Genomic DNA, 13,492 nt, shown 5'->3' with positions numbered 1-13,492 from the left:
TCCATAAAATATAACCTAAATCTGGGATTAAATAGGTGTGCAGGCTAGACTCTTACATAGTAGCATTTCAACCCATCATTTGTAGCTCACCGTGCCACTGCAGAGAGAGGCCGACTTAGTCCAAATCCGTGCTGACCCTGCTCCTCATGGGACCAGTCCATCCCGAACCTTGGTCATCTCGTCCCTCTGGCCTGCCGCCCACCTCTGTTTTAGTTGGGAAATTTGGGTTTCACTCCCTCCGAATTTCGGTGACTAAGCCACGCCCCTGGCCTTCCTCCTGCTGCCAGCCTTACTGTGTGGTAAATGCCTCACTTGCTCTCGGGTCAAGGGTTCCATAAAAGAATTGATAATTTTTTCCATTAATATACGAAGCAATCTGCTTCCACCGGACTTTGGACTATTTTGCAGGTTATTTAAGAGATAAAGTGCCGACGAAGCGTAATTTGCTCTTCCTCCCAGATTTTGCGTTGGCACGCGCTAACGCTGCAGCCCTGTTCTGAACCGGCATTGTTGGAGTTAAAGGTGTTTGCATGGTAGAGCTGGGCCCATGTGCTCCGAAGCGCTTCCTCCCAGTGGATGTCTGCACGGTTTGTACAGAAATGATGATCGCCCCTGGGGAGGTGCTGCTTAATGTGTCCTGAATGTTCAAATACTCCTTGCCCTCTACCACCCCCAAGATTCATTATATTCAACATTTTAATAACTGACATTAAATACAAATAGAGTAGGGCGATTGGTAAAATAAAAAAAAACCTACCCCTGCTGTTGAAATTAATAACGTAAACATTCGGTTTCTTTTGCTGGATTGGGATGGGCGCTACTAGAGGTGCAATGCTTGCAGGGCAGTGGTGCACGGAAACCAGGGTTGCCGGGATCTCAGTGGTATCGCTTGGGTTTCCCCCTGTGAGCGGCGCCAAGTGCTGGCTGTACTGCAAGTAATCAGCGACCTCAAAGCTTGAAGTAAAAAAAAAAAAGCTCCTAGATAGTGATCGCAAAGGGAAGGGCTGCATGGAGCCACACCAGCTGTGATTCACATTCGCCTGTCCCTCCGCAGCACACTGGTGTTTGGGGTCGTCACACTTTAAGACCTGTAATCATCCACTTTATCATATGTGCCCTCCTTTATTAACGGCCTACCGTAGCTACAGTAGCAAACAGTTTGGCCTACACAGACTTGGAGGAAAATTCTGTGCTTTCAGTTTGAGAGTCAACCCTGTTAATTTTATTTAAGAACATGGCAAAACATTGCAAGAAATTACACACAATGTACACACAAGAAATGTGTGTATGTGTATATATATTATATATATATATTTTTTATATATAATATTATATACACAAACACATATGTGTACGTGTGTTTTGTGTGTGTGTGTAATTTATTTAAGGTGCCTGGAACCAGCATTTCTCAGCAGCCTTCCACCACTGCTGCCAAATGCTGGGATTGTGTAGTGCCACGACTGCCTGTTTGGTTCACTTTGTTTGGCTTTCAGCCACCATCCTACTCACTTTTTGGGTTCTTTTCATCTCTATCGCCTTTTCTGAGGGGTTCTGAGACTTCTTTTCCTCCTTGAGCCCTTTCCTTTCCTGTTGTTTTCATGCTCTGGGTTATACTCAGATAAAAATGATCCTACTCCTCAAAACCGAAAGTCCATCACTAGCAAATACATGCACAAATGAAGCACTGCATGAACCTCTGCCTATGTCCCCATAAGAACGAAAGAAAAGACCACTGCATGAGTGCAGCTACTTGATTGCATGAATAGGAGATGAGAACCACTGGTGATCACCAAGGACAGGAACACTTGATTTGTAGGCCAACTCATAACCTAATCCTTGCAAGAATATTATTTTTTGTTTATCTATCACTCCTTTACTCCACTACATACTTATGGCTTACTCTGAACCTAGTGTTTTTTTTTCTTTCAGCTGAGCTGGAGTTCGTCCAGATAATCATTATCATCGTGGTGATAACTGTGATGGTGGTTGTGATCATCTGCTTACTGAATCACTACAAATTCTCCACGCGCTTCTTCATCAACAGGCACAGCCAGAGCCGCAGACAGGAGGAGGCCCTGCAGCCGGTGAGTGCACTTGTCCTGCTCAGGCACACTTGCTTGCTTCTGTGGCCTTCACTTTTGACACAGCAGATGTGGGGTTCTCCAAGAACTCTGAGATGCACCCTACCCCTTCAAGATGGCAAACATCATCTAGGCATTCGAAAGGCCACACGTTTTTCAAATGTTTAGCTGTGATGGGTGCCGTGTCCCTTCTGGAGTAATGGTGAATGAGTGAAGAGCCTTCCCTTCCGGTATCTGCATTACCCTTGACTATAGAATGTCTCATTGGAGGTGACTGCGGACTGCGCTCGGGTGGACTCGGCCCCTCAGATATAGCGCCATGCATAGCTCCCGTGGCTGGTCAGTGGTCAGCTTTGATTAGAGTGTACATGTCCAGCCTCCAGCCGGTGGTATGTGGAGCTGCAGTGCCAGCGCACCACTGGCTACACTGACGCAACGCTGCTTCTAGCTTCAGCCAGCGTCGAAGGCTATAAATAGGCGCAGTCACACCCTGCTGGAAAGGGTAACGGGGGCTAGACTGCGCTTGGTTAACATTAAATCACTTTTCGTTCAATGTTCGGGGGCACGGGCTTGTGACTTGAGGGGCGTTGTGCTTCGATTCATGTGTGGTCGATGCGCATATATTCACTATTGCGCTAACAGCTTCGTGTATTGAGCATCAAGATGTCCAGGAACACCACCTAGAAAAATTGTGCAGCGGGACCTATTGAAATGCATATTTCTGATACCTGAAATGAAAACCGGAAATGTTTGCACCTAGTAGGTAGGGCTGAGCTTTCACTACACTGTTCTCGCCTCTTTTAAGCTGTTAACCGAGCTGCGATTTTGTAACGCACAGGCTTGTCTCTGCTCAAGCTTGGGGAGCGAGGACTGGTCTTGGGGGGCCATCTGCTGGCCGCAGACCAGACTGCGCCGCACTGTGCTTGAACTGGAAAGCAATTGTGCTCGGAGGGGTGAAGTGTCTGCTTACCAAGCTACAAGAACGCTAATGTATCTGCGATGCCTTTGGAAACTAGACTCTTGATTCATGGGGACATAGCGTCGTGTGCGGGTTGTAAGTTTTCCCATATTAAGGGTGTCCACGGGGGCTTGGTGATCGTGCCTTTCGTCTGGTCTGAGTGTTGGGTGTTTAGTTTATAGGGTGAAGGTTTTCCCTACGGTGTTGCTCCTTCGGTGAGCGAGATATTTTGGGTATTTATTTGTCTCGCGCCCTAACTCCTAACCCATGCCACGTGGGTCACTCTGTGGTCTTTGTCTGAATGTACTCACCGTGATATGAAAACTGAACACCTTTCTAGGATATGATTTTCTACATTTTTATAAAAACGTATACAAGACTTCCGAAATGTGTAATAATTAAAGATACCAGTTTTTCGAAGCTACCCTCTGCGCTAAGTGACAGGTTTCTGTTTAGCCATGATTTACGTCTATTTGTATGTACCATTATCATAAGTTAAATTTTGTGTCCCCTTATGAGATCGAACTCACATTTTTGTGACTTTAGATGGTCAAGAATGCCTCTGCAGGATTAGGTGGTACCTGGATAACGTCGATAAAGAAGGATGTCTGTTGTTGGCAACACATTTAGATTTAGTTGACACACTGTTGAGGAGTGTATTTTTTTAGCACATTCTTTGAACAGAATAGCCATTTTGGCAGTAAGAATTAGACAGGTAATTTGTGATTTTTGTTCTCTTGCCAAGGAAGGAGTTTTAGTGTTACTAATCTGGTTTCATCCACGTGCTTGTGCAGAAACTGCATGCTTGTAGGAAGTTTGTTGGTCTATGTGGTTTTGTATATTTGCATTGAAATGTTTGCTTTGTAAGTCAATGAGCATCTTTATTTCTGTCTTTGTCTCTCTTTAACTCTAACTCTTTCTCAGTCTCTCGCTAGCTCTTGTTACTAAAAAAAAGCTTAAAGTTGTTTTGCTTAGCTTTCATTATAACACCTAAATGTCCCTTATGATTACGAATTCAAACAGAAAAAAACACAGAAATATGCATGTTATAGTTAGAGCGCAATTTATAACATCCAACAGCCAAGTAAACAATAACTCATACGTCAAATGCAATGCTATGTGACCTCAAACTGTTTATACCAAAATATAATAACACCTATAATAATGCATACTTAAACCAATACACAATGTTATAATCCTCTTTGATAGTGTTAAGGGAAACGTGGTATGTAGTCTAATCTGTATGATTATTTACTACCAAATTTGCTAATTAATTTTAGCACATATTAAATGACAGTTTTGGGGGAACACCAGCAAGCGCGAGCACATTACCTGCACGCCATCGGGCGGACCAGAGCCGTGAGGGGAACGGCGGCATTGAGAGAAACCGGCGGAGGTGCGCTGGACAACACGCCGCACTACAGCCCCCAGCAGCCTTAGGGGCGGCGCGCCTGTGACGCGCTGGAAGCGCCCGGAGGCGCTAGATAACGCTGACCTCCCAGGAGCACAGTGGGGGAACACCAGCAAGCGCGAGCACATTACCTGCACGCCATCGGGCGGACCAGAGCCGTGAGGGGAACGGCGGCATTGAGAGAAACCGGCGGAGGTGCGCTGGACAACACGCCGCACTACAGCCCCCAGCAGCCTTAGGGGCGGCGCGCCTGTGACGCGCTGGAAGCGCCCGGAGGCGCTAGATAACGCTGACCTCCCAGGAGCACAGTGGGGGAACACCAGCAAGCGCGAGCACATTACCTGCACGCCATCGGGCGGACCAGAGCCGTGAGGGGAACGGCGGCATTGAGAGAAACCGGCGGAGGTGCGCTGGACAACACGCCGCACTACAGCCCCCAGCAGCCTTAGGGGCGGCGCGCCTGTGACGCGCTGGAAGCGCCCGGAGGCGCTAGATAACGCTGACCTCCCAGGAGCACAGTGGGGGAACACCAGCAAGCGCGAGCACATTACCTGCACGCCATCGGGCGGACCAGAGCCGTGAGGGGAACGGCGGCATTGAGAGAAACCGGCGGAGGTGCGCTGGACAACACGCCGCACTACAGCCCCCAGCAGCCTTAGGGGCGGCGCGCCTGTGACGCGCTGGAAGCGCCCGGAGGCGCTAGATAACGCTGACCTCCCAGGAGCACAGTGGGGGAACACCAGCAAGCGCGAGCACATTACTTGCACGCCATCGGGCGGACCAGAGCCGTGAGGGGAACGGCGGCATTGAGAGAAACCGGCGGAGGTGCGCTGGACAACACGCCGCACTACAGCCCCCAGCAGCCTTAGGGGCGGCGCGCCTGTGACGCGCTGGAAGCGCCCGGAGGCGCTAGATAACGCTGACCTCCCAGGAGCACAGTGGGGGAACACCAGCAAGCGCGAGCACATTACCTGCACGCCATCGGGCGGACCAGAGCCGTGAGGGGAACGGCGGCATTGAGAGAAACCGGCGGAGGTGCGCTGGACAACACGCCGCACTACAGCCCCCAGCAGCCTTAGGGGCGGCGCGCCTGTGACGCGCTGGAAGCGCCCGGAGGCGCTAGATAACGCTGACCTCCCAGGAGCACAGTGGGGGAACACCAGCAAGCGCGAGCACATTACCTGCACGCCATCGGGCGGACCAGAGCCGTGAGGGGAACGGCGGCATTGAGAGAAACCGGCGGAGGTGCGCTGGACAACACGCCGCACTACAGCCCCCAGCAGCCTTAGGGGCGGCGCGCCTGTGACGCGCTGGAAGCGCCCGGAGGCGCTAGATAACGCTGACCTCCCAGGAGCACAGTGGGGGAACACCAGCAAGCGCGAGCACATTACCTGCACGCCATCGGGCGGACCAGAGCCGTGAGGGGAACGGCGGCATTGAGAGAAACCGGCGGAGGTGCGCTGGACAACACGCCGCACTACAGCCCCCAGCAGCCTTAGGGGCGGCGCGCCTGTGACGCGCTGGAAGCGCCCGGAGGCGCTAGATAACGCTGACCTCCCAGGAGCACAGTGGGGGAACACCAGCAAGCGCGAGCACATTACCTGCACGCCATCGGGCGGACCAGAGCCGTGAGGGGAACGGCGGCATTGAGAGAAACCGGCGGAGGTGCGCTGGACAACACGCCGCACTACAGCCCCCAGCAGCCTTAGGGGCGGCGCGCCTGTGACGCGCTGGAAGCGCCCGGAGGCGCTAGATAACGCTGACCTCCCAGGAGCACAGTGGGGGAACACCAGCAAGCGCGAGCACATTACCTGCACGCCATCGGGCGGACCAGAGCCGTGAGGGGAACGGCGGCATTGAGAGAAACCGGCGGAGGTGCGCTGGACAACACGCCGCACTACAGCCCCCAGCAGCCTTAGGGGCGGCGCGCCTGTGACGCGCTGGAAGCGCCCGGAGGCGCTAGATAACGCTGACCTCCCTCTCGCCCCCGCGAGTCGCGCGCGGGAGCGCCCGGGGCTAAGCCCGGGCAAAGGGCGGGCCCTCTGTGGCCCTCAGAGGCCTGAGGAGACTGGACTGGGCCAGGGACCCTGTAGCGCCCAATTCTGACTGTCATCGTGCTGTGTGCACGTAAGAATTCTACTTTTATAATTTGTTACTATTGTTGTTATTACTTGATCGTGAGTGAGCACGCTAGTGTGTATTTTGATAGCCTCACTGCTTATGATGTCCAAACCCAAATCTGACAAGGTTAAGGTAGGCCCAGCGTCACTGGATAATTTTTTGGTTAGGAAAGTAAACCAAATTAACCATAACAGACGTGCATCGTTGGGGAAGGCCATTATGACAGGGGACTCACTAGAAACACCCCCTGATATTACTCCACCCATAGATCCTGTTGCTAACATTACTGATCTCATTACTATTGACCCCCTTGTGCCCATCTCAGTAAGTGTTGAGGTCTATGCCGAGCCACCAGTACAGCTAATGGACGACACCGATGTTTTGAATGAGATCCAAACTGTAACCCAACCTGAAAATAGGCCCCTGAGAACATGTAGAACAGTATCTCAAAAAGATAATGGTAAACCTAATAACTCCAAGGGTAAAAAAAAGGATGGTAAGATGACTAGTGGCCCTGCTGCTATAACCCCTTTTGTCTTTACGGGCATTAATGGTAATGGGGCTCATCAAAATTCTGACTTGCTTGCCTCTTTATTAAAAAATCTTGAAGCTTCATTAACATCAAAAATTGAAGAGCTTATCAAGCCTTTAACTAACAAGATTGACAATTTAGCAAAGGAAGTTATAAGGCTGGGTGGTCTCTTATCATCACATAAGACTGCAACATTTGGTGGTTCAGTTCACAGTGGGGGGAAAGGGAAAGAATCTGATAAAGCCAATGACACACGGATCAAAGATAGGGATAGGGGGAATACTGTTATAGTGGTACCAGCGGAGCCTGATAGATCCAACATATTGGATACCCCAGTAGTATCAGCTCCGCAACCAGCTCCGCAACCACAACTATCTACAACACCTCAAAACAGTAGAACCCTTAGTCACCCAAGGCACAATCGCTACTTAAACCTACCACCTGATTGTGCTCCATATGTGGCAGTACTAACTAATGTCCCTCCTTGCGGCACACATCCTGCATCTCCTTATGATGAGTCCCATAGTTCCTTGAAAAACAAGACTGTAGCTTGGCTTAACAAAAATTGTGGTTTTCCCATAGCATATTCGGACCAGATCATGGTAGTTAGACGCGTGAATTGGGTGGGACCCTCTAGAAAATCTAGCTCTGGTGACTGTATAGTCATTAATTTTAAACATCCTCAGCATGTGGCGACTGTTCTCTTGAGAGCTTCTTCACTGGTTTATAATGAAAACAGTATCTGTGTACGCCCGCTAGGCTATTTTTATGCGCATCTCTGTAAACCTACACCACAACAGAGCTTATCCAGGCGGGCATTTGAACCCTACACCCCTGTTCAAGATTCTCAATTCTTTTATAACATCATGAATCCTTGTAGGTCAGCTGGACCCATTGATGTTTATAACAGGAGTAATAGTGTTGGCCCCTATCGATACGGCACGGATCTAACTATACAGAACAGGTATGAAGCACTATCTGGCCTTGAAATGTGCGACTGACGGATGGCACCTGCGGCTCAGGATACTGTGGCTACAGGTGAACTTACAAACATAATCTCAGATATTCCGGAGGTTACTAACCCAGCATGCCAAGCTATTTCCTGGAATATTGCAGGTCTTGCGGCGAAAATGTGTGATGAAAATTGGGTGATCTACATCAAACAGTTTTCGATTATCTGCCTACAAGAAACCTGGGAGGTGGGCTGTAACCTCTTTTTGGAAGGATACAAGTCATTTTATGTACCCGCTTTGCCATCTTTAAGGGGTAGGCCGAAGGGGGGCCTGGTAATTTTTATTTCAATACTATTACCTTGCGGAGTACGCAGAGTTGAAGCCAAGCACACAGGTGTATTGGGCTTGGTCCTATCCGGAGGAAATGTCAGTGTGGGTTTGGTGAATTTTTACAATGCTATCTACGACAGTGAGGTTAGGAATGATATTTGTTTCCTACATTCTTTTGTTTCTAATAATATGAAAGACCTAGGCCATAACCTGCTGATTATGGGGGATTTTAATTTACATCCCTGTATAGATCCTTTACATAAAAGCTTACCTGAAATGTTCTGTGAACGTGCATGTTATCTCCATATGGAACACACCAAGGAGGGGGAATTGTGTAACAATCTGATGGATGATCTTGATCTCTCTTTGGGGCTGTCTTTTAAAGACCCGTTGTATTGTTTTGATACCCCAACTTTTAAGGGACATGGTAGGGGTACCTTTATAGACCATATACTGGCCTCTCGGACGATGCAAAATTTTTTAGACTCTTTTTGCATTGTCTCGAGCGAGTTCAGTGACCATAATCCCTTAACAATCTGCTTGAAATGTCCCTGGGCAAAGAAGGGAAATAAGACCATTTCTCAAGGTAGCTTGGGAACAACTGACGGCAGGAGGAGGTTAAAATGGTCATTGGAATCTGCGGATATCCTCTACAAAAATATTGTGGAGAGCTGTACAGAGGAGATTAAAGTTTGCATGATTGAGGGGGATGACCCCAGGCTAGTACTAGAATCCTTTCAAAATGTGTCGGAGAAGGTGTCAGCGCTTCTTACTGTCCCTAATAAAAATCAGGCTAAAACAGGCCCGAAATAGTTCAGCCATGACTGCACCAAAGCTGCTCGCAACCTAAGGATTGCCTTGTCAGCCTCACCGAGGAACCGGGAGGAGGTAAAGGCCTGCAGGAAAGAATATAAGGCTATTACCATCGCCCGTAAGGAGCTCCTTAGGAAGGAGGCTTGGCAGGAATTACTTGATCCCTCCACCCTGAAGAGCAGCACCAAGTTCTGGGCAATGGTTAAAAAACCTTTTTTAACCGATGACCCCTGTAATGAACTTGCTTGCTGCATAACTAAAGCAGAATGGGAAAGCCACTTCAAAAGCCTGTACTTTCTAGAGGGTGCTGGTACTAGTGCTCCAGCCCCACTTGTGGGGAGCAGTAACATAACATTTGAAATAAGCGAGGTTCGGGTTGCCATCTTGGGTCTTACAGCCAATAAAGCACCAGGTCCTGATGGAATTCCGCCGGACCTTTATAAATATGATCCAGCTTTCTGGGCTCCAATTCTGACTGCTGTATTTAATGCTGCGGCCAGGGTAGGCTGTCCGGAAACGTGGGGATTATCAACTATAGTCCCTATCTTCAAGAAAGGCGACAGGGGAAGTCCTCTTTGTTATCGACCAATATCCCTTATCGATTCGCTGGTTAAAATTATGGGGAGAGTTCTACTTCAACGTCTAGTAAGCTGGGCGACTGATAATAACATTATGTCAACTTGCCAATATGGTTTCTGTGAAGGCCGCTCTACCATAACTCAGTGCCTTAATCTGTTTCTTATCTTGAACAAATACACTGTTGTTCAAAAGGGAGTAATTCACTTAGCCTTCATGGATCTGTCGTCAGCCTTCGACTGTGTCAACAGGGGGAGGCTATGGCAGACCATGAGGGACAAAGGCGTTGACAGGGGGATTGTGGATTTCCTTGCGGATCTACACAATGATACAAAAGCCAATGTGAGGTTCTCAGTGAATGGGGAAACCACAGGCAAGTTTAGCACCAACAAAGGAGTACGGCAGGGGTGTATTCTGGCCCCATTTCTTTTTAATTTTTATATAAACGACCTAGAGTCTGCATTGCAAGAGATAAAATCAGATTGTCCAAGAGCAGGAGAGAGGGGCATTCCCTTGCTTCTATACGCGGATGACGCGGTTTTAATATCACGAACAGAGAAGGGTCTTCAAGCACTGCTGAATGCTTTTAATAACTTTATGTCTGACAGGGATCTTATGGTCAATAACTCGAAATCTTACATTATGCATGTTGGCCGTCAACCAAAAAAGAAGTTTGTTTTTAAATTAAATGATGTTGTGATCCCTGTTACCAATACATTTTCATATTTGGGTGTTTTATTTGATACTAAGCTCAACTGGGCTCCACATCTGGCCAGAAAGAAGGGTGAAATGACCAGAGTGAATGCCTCGATTTTTAATTTTGCCAGTAAATTGGGGAAAAAGCCGATGGTTGCCATGATGCAACTATATAGTGCTAAATCCATATCCACCGCAGTATACGGCAGTGAGATATGGGGCTATACAAATGGTGAACAAATACAAATAGCCGAAAATAACTTCTTAAAGCGCTTGCTGTGTGTCCCAGGTAGTACACCGAACTTAGCTGTACATGAAGAGCTTGGCTGTCAGTATGTCTCAGACATTGTCGGTTTGAAACCACTGTTATGCTGGATTAAATTATGGTTAAGCCAGGATATACCCTTAACCCACCAGATACTGGAAGATCTTGTTTCAATGGATTATGCCATGTGTGTACCCTGGCTCAAATATCTGAAGTCCCAATTTTTGAAGCTAGGGCGCCCAAATTTGTTTGAAAATCCGGGGGATATAGTCAAGGGTGATGTTGCAGTAATTAAGAGGGCTTTTTTTATGAATCGCAGTGCCCTAAGAGATGAAGTGGAGCTTATGAAACCAAATGTTAGAAAGTACATTATGTTGAGAACATGTGACACTATGGAAATGTACCTAACAGGCTCCTTTACCTCCCATGACAAGTTTCTGCTGACCCGATTTAGATTCAACATCTTCCACCACATTTTAATTAGACCAAAGTTGGACATTTTTAAAAAATCGGCAGCACCCTGTGGCTGCGACGGGAAGTCTCCACAGGACATGCTGCATTTTATATTTTTATGCACATTTTATGAATATCCCCGCAGGCGGTATCTTGTTACTCTTTTAAGAAAATTAAATTTTAAACAAATCAGACCCGCTCTTGTATATTTACAGCTATTGCATTCTGACTGTGTTCTCCAGGTGTTAGAATATCTAAAATTATCTGTGAGAATAAGAAAATGCTTAGATGAATAACTGTGATTTCCTGCCTGAAGTACCTTTTTGCACTATTGCATATGGGCTCGACTTGCACTTGCACTTTGTCTGTACCGATCTTGGTTACTCACTCTGTCAAGAAATTCATATGTCTTATGTACTTATTTTATATTGTCTTTGTAACTTTGTGATGTTTTTTTTTAAATGAAATGTATAATGTATCGCACTTTTATGGATTGCAATATATCCGAAATAAAGTTATTTTGACTGACTGACTGACAGTTTTTGAAGAAAATGCCATAGCTACCTTCATGCAAGGCCTTTAGCTGCTGCAAAATGTTTCCTTAAGTAGTAACCTTTCAACTGGAGAGCTTTAGATATGGGGGCCCAACTTTCAATCACTCATTTATAAAGCGCAGCACCTCGCCCATTAGGGTCTTGAGGCACTTGTAGCCACTGCAGGTCGTATCTCATTCGAACATCCAGGTCTTGAGTTCTCTTCTGAATTGCTGGAGCAATGGGGTGGTCCTTTGGTTTCAGGGAAAGGGAATTCCATGTCTTGGCTGCCAGGTGCGAGAAGGAGCGTCCTCTGCTGTCGGTTTAGTGGATACGTGGGGGGTGTCCAAGGAATTGGGAGGCAGACCGGAGGTGTCTGGTTGGTCGTGAAGTTCAGTCGTTTCTTGTATGCTGGTCCTTCATTGTGTATGGCTTTGTAGGCGTGGATCTGCATTTTGAACTGCCATCTCTTCGATATTGGGAACCAGTGTAGTTTCTTGTGGTGGAGTGTGATGTGGGTTCTTCTGGGTAGGTCGATGAGTCTTGCTGCTGTGTTCTGTATTGTTTGCAGTCTCTGCGAAACATGCAGAGGATGTGAAAACAGGCTGAGACTGCATTGACATGTTTTGCCATCAAGAGTTTGCTTTCCAGGAGGATGCCCAGGTTGCAGGATTGGTCTATTGGGGCCGGTGGTTGGTTTGCAGACCTGAAAAGGAAAACTGAAGAGAACGCGCCATTGTTCAACTAGGTTTACGTTTTTTTTTTTGTGTCTGTGGAGGTCTACGAAACGGCGTTTGCAGATCTTTACAAATTCATGATCCAGATAACTAAAATTTAATGCCTTGATGCCCACTAACATTTATTTTAAGTGTAGATTTTTCAAACTAGTTAAGGAAGTGCTTTTTCTTGTTTGAGGAAAATCTGTTTAAAGTTCTATTTTACTGCAACGTTTGTTCCACAGCACATACAAATATTCAATCAAATTGAAAAGAACAGTTTGAGAACTAAAATGGGAAAGCACTTTTTTTTTTTTGGTCCCATTTCCCTTATTTTTTGTCCCCACATGATGGGTCTGTACAGAATATGCCATGCCAGACTCCCCAAAATGGATGAAATTTTATTTTTTCTGTGTGCTTTCTTTGTCTTTAGGTTTTTTTTTCACCTCAATTATGCACACTTCGAGCCTGAACTTGTACTTGTGCTCTATATTGGTGACCACTTTAGTCAATTGTGTCACTACTGATTTGAGCGGTTTAATCATTGGACATGATGTTCCTCAACCAATTTTAAGCAAGTTCCAAGACTCTTCTTCCTCTACCCAGTTTTTCTCTTACTGTCCAACACCTTGAAATACCTTACTGACTTCCACCAATCGTACCAGGTGGGCGCTGGGGGTTGACACTACTATTTACATTTCTCCTGTTATGTTTCATAGGTAACTGAAATATAAGCATGAGTAATCAATCTCCTGACCCTTCACCTAAATTTACCGGACCATTACACTACATAATGAGTTTTGGTATTGACCTTTTACCTAGTTAAGCACTGCATAGAATGTTGTGTGGTTTTCCCCAGAAGCTAGCCTCCTTAATTATGCATGAAGATTGTCAGAATCACAGCAGGATTACCATCTTCTGCATAATAATTATGTATAAGTGTTATCCCTTCCGTTATCCTAGGTTGACATGACACGGCAAGGTAGAATCCCCTAAGGATACCTTTTGGGTATATATACACACCATATCTTTGCTAAGGCAGGCAGAGGAGAAA

At 47.0% G+C, this 13,492-nt stretch overlaps 1 protein-coding gene across 3 annotated transcripts in view; it reads left to right on the top strand.

The window, feature by feature from the left end:
- Positions 1-13,492, top strand: part of LDLRAD4 (low density lipoprotein receptor class A domain containing 4) — a 335,657-nt gene that overhangs the window by 265,632 nt on the left and 56,533 nt on the right. For all 3 annotated transcript variants that reach the window (XM_086965568.1, XM_086965570.1, XM_086965569.1), the window contains one exon: positions 1,930-2,084. In XM_086965568.1, the coding sequence (XP_086821694.1) occupies positions 1,930-2,084 (155 nt within the window). The remainder of the gene's footprint in view (positions 1-1,929; positions 2,085-13,492) is intronic.

This window comes from Lissotriton vulgaris, chromosome 4_1, assembly GCF_964263255.1.
Source record: "Lissotriton vulgaris chromosome 4_1, aLisVul1.2, whole genome shotgun sequence".
Taxonomy (NCBI): domain Eukaryota; kingdom Metazoa; phylum Chordata; class Amphibia; order Caudata; family Salamandridae; genus Lissotriton; species Lissotriton vulgaris.
This window is presented reverse-complemented; position numbering and strand designations above follow the sequence as displayed.